Source organism: Didymosphaeria variabile (genome assembly GCF_027946475.1).
Source record: "Didymosphaeria variabile strain IMI 356815 chromosome Unknown scaffold_5, whole genome shotgun sequence".
Taxonomy (NCBI): domain Eukaryota; kingdom Fungi; phylum Ascomycota; class Dothideomycetes; order Pleosporales; family Didymosphaeriaceae; genus Didymosphaeria; species Didymosphaeria variabile.
This window is the reverse complement of record NW_026611624.1, coordinates 4031018-4044255: the sequence shown is the minus strand read 5'-3', so window position 1 is coordinate 4044255 and position 13238 is coordinate 4031018. Positions and strand designations below refer to the sequence as shown.

Below are 13238 nucleotides of genomic sequence, written 5' to 3'. Positions count from 1 at the left end.
TTTCCTTGTCGTATGCGTGTTGCATGTTTGCATTTAGAGAGCTGGCCAGCCTCCATTAATATCTGACAACTATCTTTTATCACTTACGCCTCTTGCATGCTCCTTAGGAAGGCGCCTTCTGGTTTCGAGCGTTGTTACGGGGCTAATAACATGGTACTTCGCTCTCTTAAGTCTAGATTTAACCCCCACTCGGATCTATGCATTCCTTGGTATCGCTTCTGCAATCCGCGATCTCATACATCCTCTCTACAACCACTAGTCTCCAACTGGAATTACGAGCAATCTCCAATTTGGGTGAGAGAACTTGCTGATCACATGCAGGCGAAAAGACACTTCGAGGTATTCCCAAAGCAGATGCATATCGCATTATCCTCTTTTCGCACCGATCGGGCGATACGTTTCGAGCATAAAATACGTCACGAAGCACACAACAGCTCAACAGCTACCAAGTAGATCTGCTCCACGGGAGAAGCGTTACAGAATTCAGAGTGGGCTATAGCGATCTTCGTACTGATTCTCCACCGTCGTTCCGAGTGGGGGTGCATACGCGGGGATAATTTCAGTCGTCACACACGAATCACCATAGGGAACCGCGGAATGGGTTTGCATGTACCTCTCGATGCTGCAGGTGGTCGCCGACTTGATCCCGCGGGCCGCATTCGCTTGCGATTACCCATTCTTCTGGCGACCGCAGCAGCGAACGATCGCGCATCGTCTACGGGTGGGCCCGTTCTTCCCAATTCGGATCCACGGCGTCGAGGCGCGAGCTGAACCTCACCTCAAGTAGGCAAGAGATATTGGATCATGCATTGTAACTACTTATTTTGTCAGTGTTCATTCGCAAGTGGTATTGTCAGGGATCTCGCGGCTGATGCTAGCGCCGCTGATCCGGCGCATCGCGAATAGACGTCTATCCCAACCACCGCCCAACCCCACACCATCACCATCGTGCTCGAGCTCGCCTGCCCTGGCCGTTCGATCTCGAACTAATCTACTGGCTGTTCGAGGCTGCCTAAGTACTCCTTTGTAAGTGCATACAGCCCGCCCCGAGAAGCGTTTCAGCCCGCCACCACACAGCTGCGGAAATGGAGAACCCATTCCGGACCCCTTGGTGGCGTGAAGGCACCAGTGATTGGCTTTCAATGGTAAACCTTCGGCTCGGTCCGCGGTCTGTATCCTTCCTCGTATCCGAGATGACAGGGAATTGTGTGTTCCAGCTGCCTACACATTGCGACTCCACAGGACCCCTCCCGGAGACCACAGACGACTGAGCAACTTACGACAATACCCACCCAACCTGTCCGGATACTTGGGATCCTACAGTGATCGACCAACATCATATCGAGGGGACACCCTGCCAGTCGCCGACTTCAGCTACCAATGAATGTTTAGTTCGACCCTTGGATTCTCCATGCGCCGGTCGCTCATGATCCAGATCCTGCATCTACTTTGACAGTTGCGTCTGATGGATCTTCAGTAGAATATCGGCCATATTCGGTTTCCAATAAATGGCTTCGAGTGGAAGTAATTGAGAGAGTGATCGTGATCTCTTCGCGTCGCTTTGCATGACGATTGACAAGACACAGATAAGTCTCATGTGTGTTCTGCATTCGGAAATGAACTCAATTATACATCTGTTGTGTGCACTACCTGTTCTGGTGCAACTGGTGGTGGCTTTCGATCTCCGCACTTTACCTGCAGGCTGGCGAGTAGCGAGAGCTGAAAAGAGGGGAAAACAACTGTCACCATCCAATCAGTACTCTTGATCGAAGCTGCTACGCGAGTACAGCTCGTTTTTGTGGCTGCGCGAGGCTGGTTTTGGGAGCATCTTTCGGCTATGAGACGTCGGGACTCTTGATGTCTCTCAGCAATCATGCTCTCCTCTATCGATTCTCTCAGGCTGTAACTTGAGGCATTCTCATTCGCGGACTGTTTCTGATCTGTAAATGAATTGAACCTTATAGATGCAGGGTGATCGGCATTGCATTCACTTTGCTGATCTACCCTTGCGCCGGAAACTCCGTATTGCTAACAGCCAGCCACCAAAGCCATGGCTGATCGGCGACAGCGACGTACTATTTACACTATCTAGCTCTCCTAGCAAGCCCACGTAGATATCATTTATGGGCAAGCCCTTCTGTTCCTGCTGTCTTTGTATAACCAGCATTTTCCACATGCTTGGATTAAGGTACAATCCATTCGGTCTGTCACCACATCTCTCTTGCTGTTCACGCTACTGATAATCTTTTAGGAAAGCGGAAAGATAGATTTAGGAACGCACGCACTTCTCCTGTAGATACCGCCGACACAAATCTACCCACATCCACGAGACACAGCAAAGATAACGCTGGCGCTGCACAAGTACCTCGAACCATAAACCCCAAGTCCAGCGAGCCTCTTACGACAGAAGCAATGCAGTCCCCCACAATGACCTCATCTTTTGCCAGTATCGATGGTTTGACCACGCCTCCTTATTCATCGAAATCATTCACATACAAGAAAGGTGGGCTTAATGGTTATGCTGGCTCTCGCTCCGCGAGCGGCAACTATAGCTCTATCAATCAGGTTGTGCACCAAGGCAACAATGGCTACAAGAGTGGTGTCGTCCAAGAGACTGTACTGGCTCTGAAGAAGAAAAGTATGGCTCAGCTTGGCGCTGGCGTATACCAGGGCGTTGCAGGCACAACGTTCATTCAGTTCCTGGAATAGATCAGGTCAGAACGTCTCACCACACTACCACACAAGGGCAGCCGTTGGGATCGTGTCCTGATCAGGGCTCTCTTCTTTGCAGAGCAGCTCCACAACCTTGATTCGGCAGTCCGAGGATTCGCTCTAGACAACCACGCTGCTGCCTCCTTGGGCTACGACCATGCGCGTCTTCTCCTTGAGGTGAGTCTGTGCATCTCATCATGTATCAGCTGCTGATATACCCAGCTTGGCTCGGAAAACTCGGCGGCCCTTGATCGTGCCTTTGCCGTCTTCTATAAGCTTTCGCTATCTTTCTCCACGATCCTTCAAAGAGTGGAACTACTCGCCTCTACAGCTACAGCCGATGTGCACGAGCAGCTAAATCTGATGTACGCTGACTTGTTGTCTCTCGTGGTTGATGTTGCCATTACCTTCTACAAGGCCGTGAAAGGCATGTCAACGTCATCGGTCAGCATCGACATATTCGAGACCTTCGGCGACACAATTGACAGCTTTCACTCTCGGAGAAAGAAGATCGTTGAGTCACTATGGAGCTCTCAGATCGAGGACCAAGGCCTCGAAGCTGGTGAAGCCATCGATTTTGTGACCATCAACAGGTGGCTAGCCCCCCAGGACCGGGTGCTCGCAACCCTCAGCCGCGATCATACTATCGTTGCTGAGAACCAGGCCGAGTTCACCTGCTTGTGGTTCCAAAAGCCGCTCACTAGGTTCATCAACGGCAAGGACCAATTTCTGCACATTTCTGGGCAATCAGGATCAGGGAAGAGCACTCTAGCGGGCTCGATCACGGATAGGCTGCAACGACCCATCAGCAAAAAGACATACGATACTGCGTATGTTTCAATCAGTGAGTGCAACCAGTATCCATGATCAAATAGCGCGAAAACTAATGGTGGCCTAGGTGCTTCCATCCCTTCGCAAGCTACATCATTAGCACTGGTCAAGACACTGCTTTTTCAACTCCTCAACTTGAGAGTGGGTAATTTGGCGATGTATTACTCATTAGCTTGGGCGTATAGTGAGTGTCGCAACGCCGCTAGTGGCCAAGCATACGAAGAGTTGCTGTGGAAAGCACTTTCCGACATCCTCAAGCAGCCAATCGAGGGCGGGAACGACCTCATCATCGTGGTGGATGGCATTGATGAGCTCAAAGGTGCTCAGGTGCCATCCAAAATTGTGGAGAAGCTGCTGAGCATCGTTGCTCAAGGAGTTAGGGCAAGACTGATCGTCCTATCTACCCCAGCAGTGTCAACCCCCAGTAACGGAACACGTTATGAGGTTACTCATAGAGACATCCATGATGACATCCACGCCGTCATCCTGCGATCTCTCATCCACAACCACCATTTCCATGGAAAGCACCCTCCCGAGCAGGAGACAGTTCTCGACAACCTCATACATGCTGCGAAAGGGTCTTTCCTCTGGGCTATCATTGCCGGCGAGATTCTGAACCTTGACAAGTCGAGTGAGAGCTTTAACAAGACCTTGGAGACCCTGAAGTCATCGCAGGGCGACGTTCAGGCGTTGGTCTTGAAGCTCTTCACATATTTGCCACTCACAAACGATGCGAAGGTTCTACTGTCATGGCTTCTCACCGTGGAGCGCCCTCTCACAGTTGAGGAGATTGAGAGTCTCTTTTCCATTGATGTCCAGAGAGCGACTATGTCACATACTACTGTCGACATCCACTCTACGATACAATCTCTGCGGCCCTTTGTCACGACCCAGGAGCACATTGTGCGCTTCAAGCACCCGGTAATTCAATTTACTCTCCGAGACCTTGCGCATCAAAACAGAGTTCAGATACCCGTCAAGGGTAGCCAGACTGGCGTTCTATTACGAATCTTAGCCTACGTAAAAGCCACTCTACGCGAGAAGCGGGAGCCAGTCGTAGACGGGCTTGACCCCCATCACGCTGAGCGCCTCTTTCATCAACACCATTTTCTAGAGTACATCGTTCGCTATTGGGTCGACCACTTTCGCCAAACTCCTTTCTACTCTTCCGGTCTTTCGGAGTTCAAACCGTCACCGGAACTGCAGCACGTCTTCCCAGATACCACGACCATGGTCCTCTTGGAGCAGGTTTGCTGGGATACGCAGCTTCCTGCTTCGGATGCTGTTGAGAGGCACACACTTGTAGGCGGCATTCGCAAGCGGGTCTTCACGGAGAACCACTTCACGGTACTCCAAACGTACTTGACGTGCGCTAGTCTTTACACCACGCTGTCGAGACCGAAGGATGCCCAAATTTACTTCTTCACATCTGCGAAGATCGGTCGCACGATCCTGAGCGATATCCACCCTGTGACCATCGAGTGCGCCGTGCGCTTCCTCAAGATCACCGACAGCCTCACGACCACTACCAGGACTGAGATTATGACTCATAGAGAGGAGCTACTTATCGTCCTGATCACGGCTTATGAGAGACAGTATGGTCGTTCCTCCGAGCTGGTCATCAAGACTCGTGAAGCTTTGGCTCAGCTCTACATCTCCATCAAAGAGGAAGAGCGTGCACACGAGATCTATCGAATCATCCAGGAGATCACAATAGAGCATCATGGCAAGCACTCTCACGAAGCCAAGGAACTGCGTGGTCGACTGGGTGTGGTGCTTGGCAAGGGCAAGGATGACCATGACCTCGAGACGTATAAGGATTCTTTCTTCACCGATGACGATGAAGAGGACAGAACGATTAATGTTTTTGACACAAATCAGGTCATCGTTTGGCTTCGCCGGGCCGAAGAGTACTTCGCTCGTGGAGAGATCGTTCTGGCCGAGAAGACCTACGTCGAACTCTGGCAACAGATCTCTCACCGATGCCGCACTGTGCAGTCAGTGGAGTGGCATGAGAAGCATCTCGATGTCACAACAGCGTACTCTCGATTCCTGATATCCCAAAAGCGCACTTCTGAATCGTCTTCTGTGCTCATCTCCGTCTGGCGGCTGTACGAGCAGCATCAACTTGCCTACTCCGAGAGCATCGTGACTCGGCTCACAGCTGTCGCGAAGACTATCAAGTCGCTCGGTCACTACGCGGTAGCTCTTTCCATATTCAAGTACGCAAGCTCGTACTACAAGAGTGTACGAAAGGAAGAGTCGTCTCACTCGACCGAGATCAGTCGCGAAATCTCGTCCACCTCGACCGAACTGATTCAGCAAAGTCTTAGTAGCACGACAACTATCACTCAAACCACTGGAACCGTGTCAGACTCGGTCTTCCAGAGCATCTTCCAGTCGATCATTAGCAGCAAAACCTTTGATGCTTCGACCATTGCTTTAGCCAAGAAGTTGACGACCCAGTACTTTGAGCAGCGCAATTGGTCTGCATCTATTACTGTCATCAAGTCTACTCTGGATCGGACCTGGCGCTCTTTCTTCGCCGGTTCAGTTCACGATGTCACCTTGACGACTACTTTCTTGAAGGAGTCAGTCGAGCTCATCGAAACCCTAGCAGAAGTGTTTCGACAACAGCGACGTATTGACAAGGTGGAAGATGTCTTCGTCCGGTTTTTCCGGGCAGTGCTCTCCTCGCCGACCACAGACAAGTCCATCTTCGAGAAGGCCAAGACGCTATTGGTGACTTTCTATGACAAGCGTGGGTACCCGGATAACGCGATCAGCGTGTTCCAGGACGTCTTAGTCGTGTATAGGAACGTGTACGGATCGACACACGAGCTGACTATCAAAACTTTGTACACACTCGGCTCACGATGCAAGTCTCATCCTCGAAACCACCCATACTGGATCGACTACTATCAGCAGATCGTGACCAGCTTGAACAAGGAATCTCACCACTGTCATCACGACGCTATGGATGCGATCATAATCGTGGTGACTTCGTACTGGGAGGATCGTCGTTACGCTGAGGCTGTCACCGTGTTCGGGGTGCTCTGGAACACTTTCATTCTCAAGACTAAGGAGTACAAGCAGTTCACTGATAGCACCTTCGTGCAGACTCTCTACGAACGGTACTTCCAGTGTCTCGAAGAGACTGGTGTCAGTTGGTCAATCCTGCACAAGACCACCAAGGAGTATCGCGAAACTTCTCTCGCTATTTTTGGCGCTGAGTCCACCATTGTTGCCGAGGCTACGCTGTCACTTGCACGCGTTACACAACGAAGTGAAGAACACGCATCTGAAGCCATCTCGTGGTACGAACAGGCTTCCAAGTACAAATCAATCTCGACCAGTGTTACGGAGATCAAACAACAGCTTTCTTCCTTGTATGTTCGTCAGCTCAAGTCGACATCGTCTTCTACCGTTAAGGCCGAGACGATTGACCGTGCTATTACTATTCACGAGGAACAGTACAGTGAGATCACGAAGAAGTACGGTTACTCGCATGAGTCGTCGCTCACAGAACTTCGTGAGCTCACACAGCTGTACCATCGCCAGAAGAAGACGGACATTGCCGTGCGACAGCTGACTACAGCAGTCAGCTCTATTCTGACTCATGAGTCGTCCTCGCAGAAGTTGATTGAGTCGGCATCATATATTGCAACCTCCTTCCAGTCTGTCCAGCAAGAACAGTACTGCACGCAGCTGATCCACGAGCTCCATCGCCAGATTTGCGCTCGTGACACTCGTTCCGTATCCAAGTGGTCCTTTGACCTAACAAAGACCAGCCGTACTACTCTGGTCTTCTTGGCTTCACTTCAGTACAACCTTCGAAAGGACTTGGCAATTACTTTCTCGGAGATTTTGGCAGACTTGACTGCGGAGTATATCTACTTCGAGCAGTTCAGGCAAGCATTAGCGAAGGGTAGCGTGAGAAATCTCCTCGTGGTTGCCGCTCCTCTGCGAACATTCCTGCTCAGCCACCATCTCCCCGACTCTGCTACCTTCGTGGAAGACGAAGTGCTCAGGGTGTTCTTGAAGCGCGATGCTGCCGACCTACACCCCTTGAGCAAAGAGTCGCCTCGCCTCTTCATTGTCTCCATCTTGCAGTACCTGGGCAGCCGTAAGAGCACCAACTTCAACAAGGCTGTCATCCTCGCATCCAACGAGCATGTTGCCTCTCTCAACAAAGCCAAGAGGTTCCCCGAAGCCTACGACATTGCCAACCTTGCTTTCTTATTCGCCAGCAACCATGACGGCTACAACGGGCTGCACTCCATCAGTCACGGCTTCAAGCTCGCCTCGCTCCTGGTCGGAAAGGATGGAGAGAAGTCGCCCGACGCCAATCTACGCAAGAAAACCCTCGAGCTCTCCAACCGCATCGTCAAGAAGATTCTAGAGATCACCAAGAGTCTGAAGATCAATCTTGCCCAGGTGCAAATCACCGAAATGAGCCAACTCGCTGCCTTACTGGGCGAACAGCAAGACTACACAACATTAGAGTGGCTGCTCACAACCCTCTGGCACACGCGCGACGCTCAACGCAACTGGCCCGCCAGCGTCCTCGTCAATCTCGGTCACCGCCTCGTCTGCGCTCGCTACCTCGCCGGCCACCCCGTCAAAGCAATCCGCCTCTGCGAAGACATCGCATACAACATGCGCCGCGCCCACGGCCCACGTGCCCCCGTCACCATCCAGACGTACGAGCTCCTCGCGCAACTGTACACTAGCACAGGGCTATCCTACCAGTCGAAGGCCGGAACCGAGAAGACGGGCGCCCTCGCCACAGAACACTTCAAGAAAGCGCTCACCGTGCACGAGGACATCCTCCGCCTGCTGGTCCAAGACGATGCAGACGAGGACTCTGACGACGACGACACGGCTGCGGCGATGCTCGCTGAGCACCATAGCAGCGTTAATGGGAGTGTAGATGGGCACTTTGCCTCGAGCTCTTCGCTCGACCAGTCTGCTGTTTCTATTCCTAATAAGGGCGCGCTGGCGCTGCACCATTTGCATCTTCTCAAGCTGGCGTTCCAACGTGTGGGGGGTTGGCCGAAGCACTACGCGGAGTATGAGCGGTTGAACGCGAGCTTATTTAGGGAGTTTGGGGGGAAAGAGGTGTGGAAGGGGGCAAAGGGTGTGGAGACGTGGAGTTCGAAGGGGTATGGAGCGGGCAAGGCGGAGAGCGGGGAGGGTGTGTTTGGGGAGGTGAGGGAGTGGGGATCGTGGATGGGGTGCAAGAGAAGGGCGTGCAGCAGAATGGGGATAAGGATGGGAAGGCGTTGTCGTTGGAACGCAAGGTAGAGGATGAGGATGATGGTGAGCTGTAGGAAGGTGACGCTGGGAGGACACTGGATGGACAGGACGGATATGGAGATTGGTCTAGTTAATGAGGTATTAGTGTAGGTTTAGGATCTAATTGGTTTTCTTTGATCGTGTTATAGCACAAAGCTTGGCCTTGCAGTGGTGTGATGAAGACGTAAAGCCTTTTGAATGACTTGAAGAACATCCGTGTTGACTATACAGAGACATGTGTGTTATAGGTCCTGGGCTCTACAGACGAACAATGTCATAACGAAGATGTCCAGACTTTGCTCGCCCGCTGTCGTTGTGAAGGCGTGCTTCGTACACATAGGAGGAATTGCATCTTCTTCCCAAACTTGTCTTTGTCGGCCATTCGATCCCAAAGGCGGCCTGCGACGTCTTTGTCCGTCACACATAGACCGCGCGCTTGTTACACTAAAGTCGGGACACCCTTGCAGAAGTAAGGACCGCTACGCATTAGCCTGCATCAAGAGCAAACATCTAGTACCGCCAGCTCAACATCAGATGGAAACCAGACAACCTCTTTGTCGCTCGAGCCAAGGCGTTCGGCGGCCATGACTCTCGAGCCCACTTCCCCAGCCTTGTTGCACGGGCACCTCGCTAACATGACTGCACCCTGGCCGGCCGGATGCAGCGCGGCCTTTCATCGCAGATCATTAGAGGGACGCGACCCAAGCTTTCAGCCTGACGAACATCAACCCTTAACATCGTCATCACGCGACGCGCCCGCGCACGGAATACGTAGGCAAGACGTGCGCGCATGTCATAGGCGACGACACTCGACCGTCACATAGTGTCTAGATTATAAAAGTCGCGCCGCGCTGGCTGCTGCAGACGCGTACACCGTTGTTGTTACACGTGTTTACCGGATACTTGCAGCGACAACCTCACCACGAACGACAGTCTAACTTCGAGGACACGAAACGAAAGAGAAAGCTGCATACTTGCGCCAGCCTGAGTGTGAAAGAACACATTGCCCTGGTCCTGCAAAGGTACGTTTTGGCGCATTCTTCTGAGTGATCGCCTGGAGTGAAGAGCTTCGGACGCTGCACTGCATTTTGGACTCTGGTTCACTGGCTTTGCTGCTGGTCGCGCAAGTTCACTCACCGTTCACCGCCGCCTTCTTCTATTGTCTTCACTGTGCTGTGCGCACTTGGGTAGTCACAATACCAACTGACTCTGTCTGTAGTTTGCGACTTTGTCCGCCGCATCCCTTTGCCTCTACATACCCTCTACATACAACCATACAATTACCACACAAAAAGTACTGTCATCATGGCGACACCGCGACGATCCACCCGCGTCACTTCTGCCGCGCGCTCCATTGCCTCCCAATCTGTCACATCCGCCGTCGTAGTTACGCAAGACACTCCGAATCGTGGCCCAGGCCGCCCAAGAGCACTTCCGAAAGTCAAGTCTCGCCAGTCAACCGCATACGGCGCGAGCGGGCGCATTGGTGCCGCACAAGAGCTCACCGTACCCCAGACCGGATTCGCAGAGGCGTTCCAAACACAACGAGGTGCCGCCATTGCGAGAAACTCTGAGGAACACGATGCGCGTAGCAGTCCTGCGGGACGCACATCTTCAAGGAGGAGCGAGCGCGGTACCCCATCGCAAATGGACTATGAGAGCGAGGACCCTCCAAGCGAGGAAGAAGAGTCGGACGACGAGGAAGATATCAGCGCAGAAACCTCAAAATCCTTCGGCATGAACCACGAAGCTGGCATGCTGCGAGGACCCACCCCCTCAACACAGACACCCAAAACCCCTGCTGCCGTTGCAAGCAGCTCTGTTGCAGGCAGCTCAGCTCGCAGTCTTACAAAGAGAACCCGCTGGGAACCCGAGCACCGCCTACCGACAGCGGCCGGAGTTACCCCTCGAAATCCTATCGTCAGGCCAGCCGAAGATTCAGCTGCAGGTCGTCCCACTCCGCGAATCCCAGCCGCAAAACCAGTCCAAGCGGGAGTAACTCCCCGAGCCCCTCTTGCGAGACCCGACCAAGGATCAAGGACAGGCGGCTTCACCCCTCGAGTACCTACTGAACGACCAGTCCCGGCCACTGGCGCTAGCGTATATCGCGCACCCTTGCGAACAGCCCAAGCAGCAAACGGCGGCCCCGTTGTCCCTAGAGTATCTCCACTACGCGCTGCTCCGCGGCCTGTGGTAGAACCTGAAGTCGAGCCTGAGGCCGAGCCTAGCATCACGCTGCTCGACAGGATCAAGAGTTTCCCTTGGCACTATTTCGCTATAGCTGCTCTTGTCGCCCTGCTGGCTTTCACAGTGGGCTTGGCCGCAAAGTCTTCGTCTTCATACACTCTTCCATCTCAATTCTCGGATGGTTGGAAGAGCTTCACCGGTCGCTTTACACCTAGCACCTGGATTCCCACTACGTCTTCGGACAACAGCGGCCTGAAGTCCCGTATTAACGATGTCGAACTCACCTTGAAAGATATACAGAGCTTCGTCCACAGTCTTGGCAAGGAAGTTCCGGACTATGTAGTGGTCAGCCGTTCGCCAAGCGGTACAATGAATGTGCCCAAACAATTCTGGGACGCCATCATCAGCAGGATTCGGAAGGAGGGACCTAGCATCGAGTGGGACACTTTCGTGCAAAATAATCAAGAGAAGTTGCAAGGCGCGATCGGTACAGAAGCGGCTGTGCTCCGCAAAGACCTTTTCAAAGCCATCGACAGCAACTTCAACGAGATCGCAACCGACTTCGACAAAAAGCTCAAGGCACACACTAATATACTCCTAAAAGACGCCGAAAAGGTCGCCGCCAAAGAAGCAAAGAAGGTCGCCGTCGAACACGCTCGCCTCCGCTCCATGGCGCTGAGCAACCTAATCGCTAACATCGAACTGCAACACGGCAAAGCGAACTACTTCTCCACAGGCCTAGGTGCTAACATCATCTCGGGCATCACCTCTCCGACACTCGTCCCCAACACCGCCACTTTCCAAAGGTTCCTCCACAGAATCATCTCCCCGAAGAACAACCCCCCCTTAACCGCCCTCCAAACCTGGGACGAACCCGGCGACTGCTGGTGCGCCGCCCCAGACGACTCCCACACCGGAAAAGCCCAACTCGGCATCCAACTAGGCGAACCCATCCTCCCCACGCAACTTACCATCGAGCATCTCCCGCGCTCCTCCGCTCCCAGCGAAGACATCGGCAGCGCGCCCCAAAACGTAGAGCTCTGGGTGCAGTCCTCCGAGCCTGCGCTCGTGCGCTTCGCCTTCGACGGCGACAGATGCGAGGACGGGCCCGACGGCTGGCAATGTCTTGGAAAAGTCCGGTATGATCGAAACGGCGCGAACCATGTGCAGACTTTTCTGCTGGATGGGCAGGCGCAGACGCCGGTTACGAAGGCGATGTTAAGGGTGACGAGTAATTGGGGGGCGGACCATACGTGTCTATATCGGGTGAGGTTGCATGGGGAGGGGCTGAGGGTCGTGCCGAGGGAGGAGGTTGGCGTTTGAGGGGTGAATGTACCGAACGGACGACGTATTCGAAGTGCGCGAGCGCGGACACACCGCGTGGGATCCTGGGGTCATCATTGTCTTCTCTGTTTTTCTTGTTGAGCGCGACACGACACCTCTGTTTGTCTGACTTTTTCGGTGGGTGGTTCATCCTCGGCGTTGAGTGGAGTTTCACATACCCCATACCCCTTGTCTTTTTTTTTTTTGGCCTCAAGCCTTCGGGACAGGTGGCATCGGCCTCGTACCCCCTTCCAAGGCTTTTTTTGCTTTTTCCATTTCTCTTTTCTGGGTTTCAGATGGTGGCATCGGTTCGGTCGTTGTATACCCTCGAGAGCATGGCATAGAGCTTTTTCTCTTTTCTGTTATATTGAGCTTGAGCTTGAGCTTGAGACAGATTGTTTGTCTGAGTAGCTTAGCTTGACGAGCCGTTATGGTTGACGGAATGGAATGGAAATACTGCAAAATTTTGCTTTGCTTTTGTTTACGTGTTAAGATTGTGATGAGATTGGGAATATGTGTGTGCTGATGTTTAGATGGTATGGTAGATGGCGGTGTTAGAATGATGGGTACATGGGGAAGGTGAAAGCTTGACTGGAATTGAAACACGACAAAAGTTTACTTCTTGTTTGCGTGATGAGTCTGTAACGAGATCATAAGGATGTGTGGATGCTGAGGTCGTCGATGGTATGACAGATAACCGTGGCGAATGTTGGTATGTTGTTAAGACGAACGCACTGGGTGAAGGTATAGTCATGATGCGCGGTGGACTCGCTGTTACTACAAAGTTTCCCGGTGCGTATGTGGTTTGATGCTCCTGCCAACGGTTCAAGTAATGGAATAGATCAATTGTGGGAAGGTTGTACCACGGGATAGACTGCTTGTTTGGC

At 52.7% G+C, this 13238-nt stretch overlaps 2 protein-coding genes across 2 annotated transcripts; both read left to right on the top strand.

The window, feature by feature from the left end:
• Nucleotides 1-2412: 2412 nt before the first annotated feature.
• N0V89_007793 (uncharacterized protein) lies at nt 2413-8876 on the top strand (the record flags this gene model as incomplete). Its single annotated transcript, XM_056216554.1, has 5 exons — nt 2413-2696; nt 2751-2889; nt 2935-3556; nt 3611-8740; nt 8788-8876. 5 exons carry the CDS (start codon nt 2413-2415, stop codon nt 8874-8876), a joined length of 6264 nt encoding a protein of 2087 aa, XP_056070801.1.
• A 1270-nt stretch (nt 8877-10146) lies between these two features.
• N0V89_007792 (uncharacterized protein) lies at nt 10147-12351 on the top strand (the record flags this gene model as incomplete). Its single annotated transcript, XM_056216553.1, has 1 exon — nt 10147-12351. One exon carries the CDS (start codon nt 10147-10149, stop codon nt 12349-12351), a length of 2205 nt encoding a protein of 734 aa, XP_056070800.1.
• Nucleotides 12352-13238: the final 887 nt, after the last annotated feature.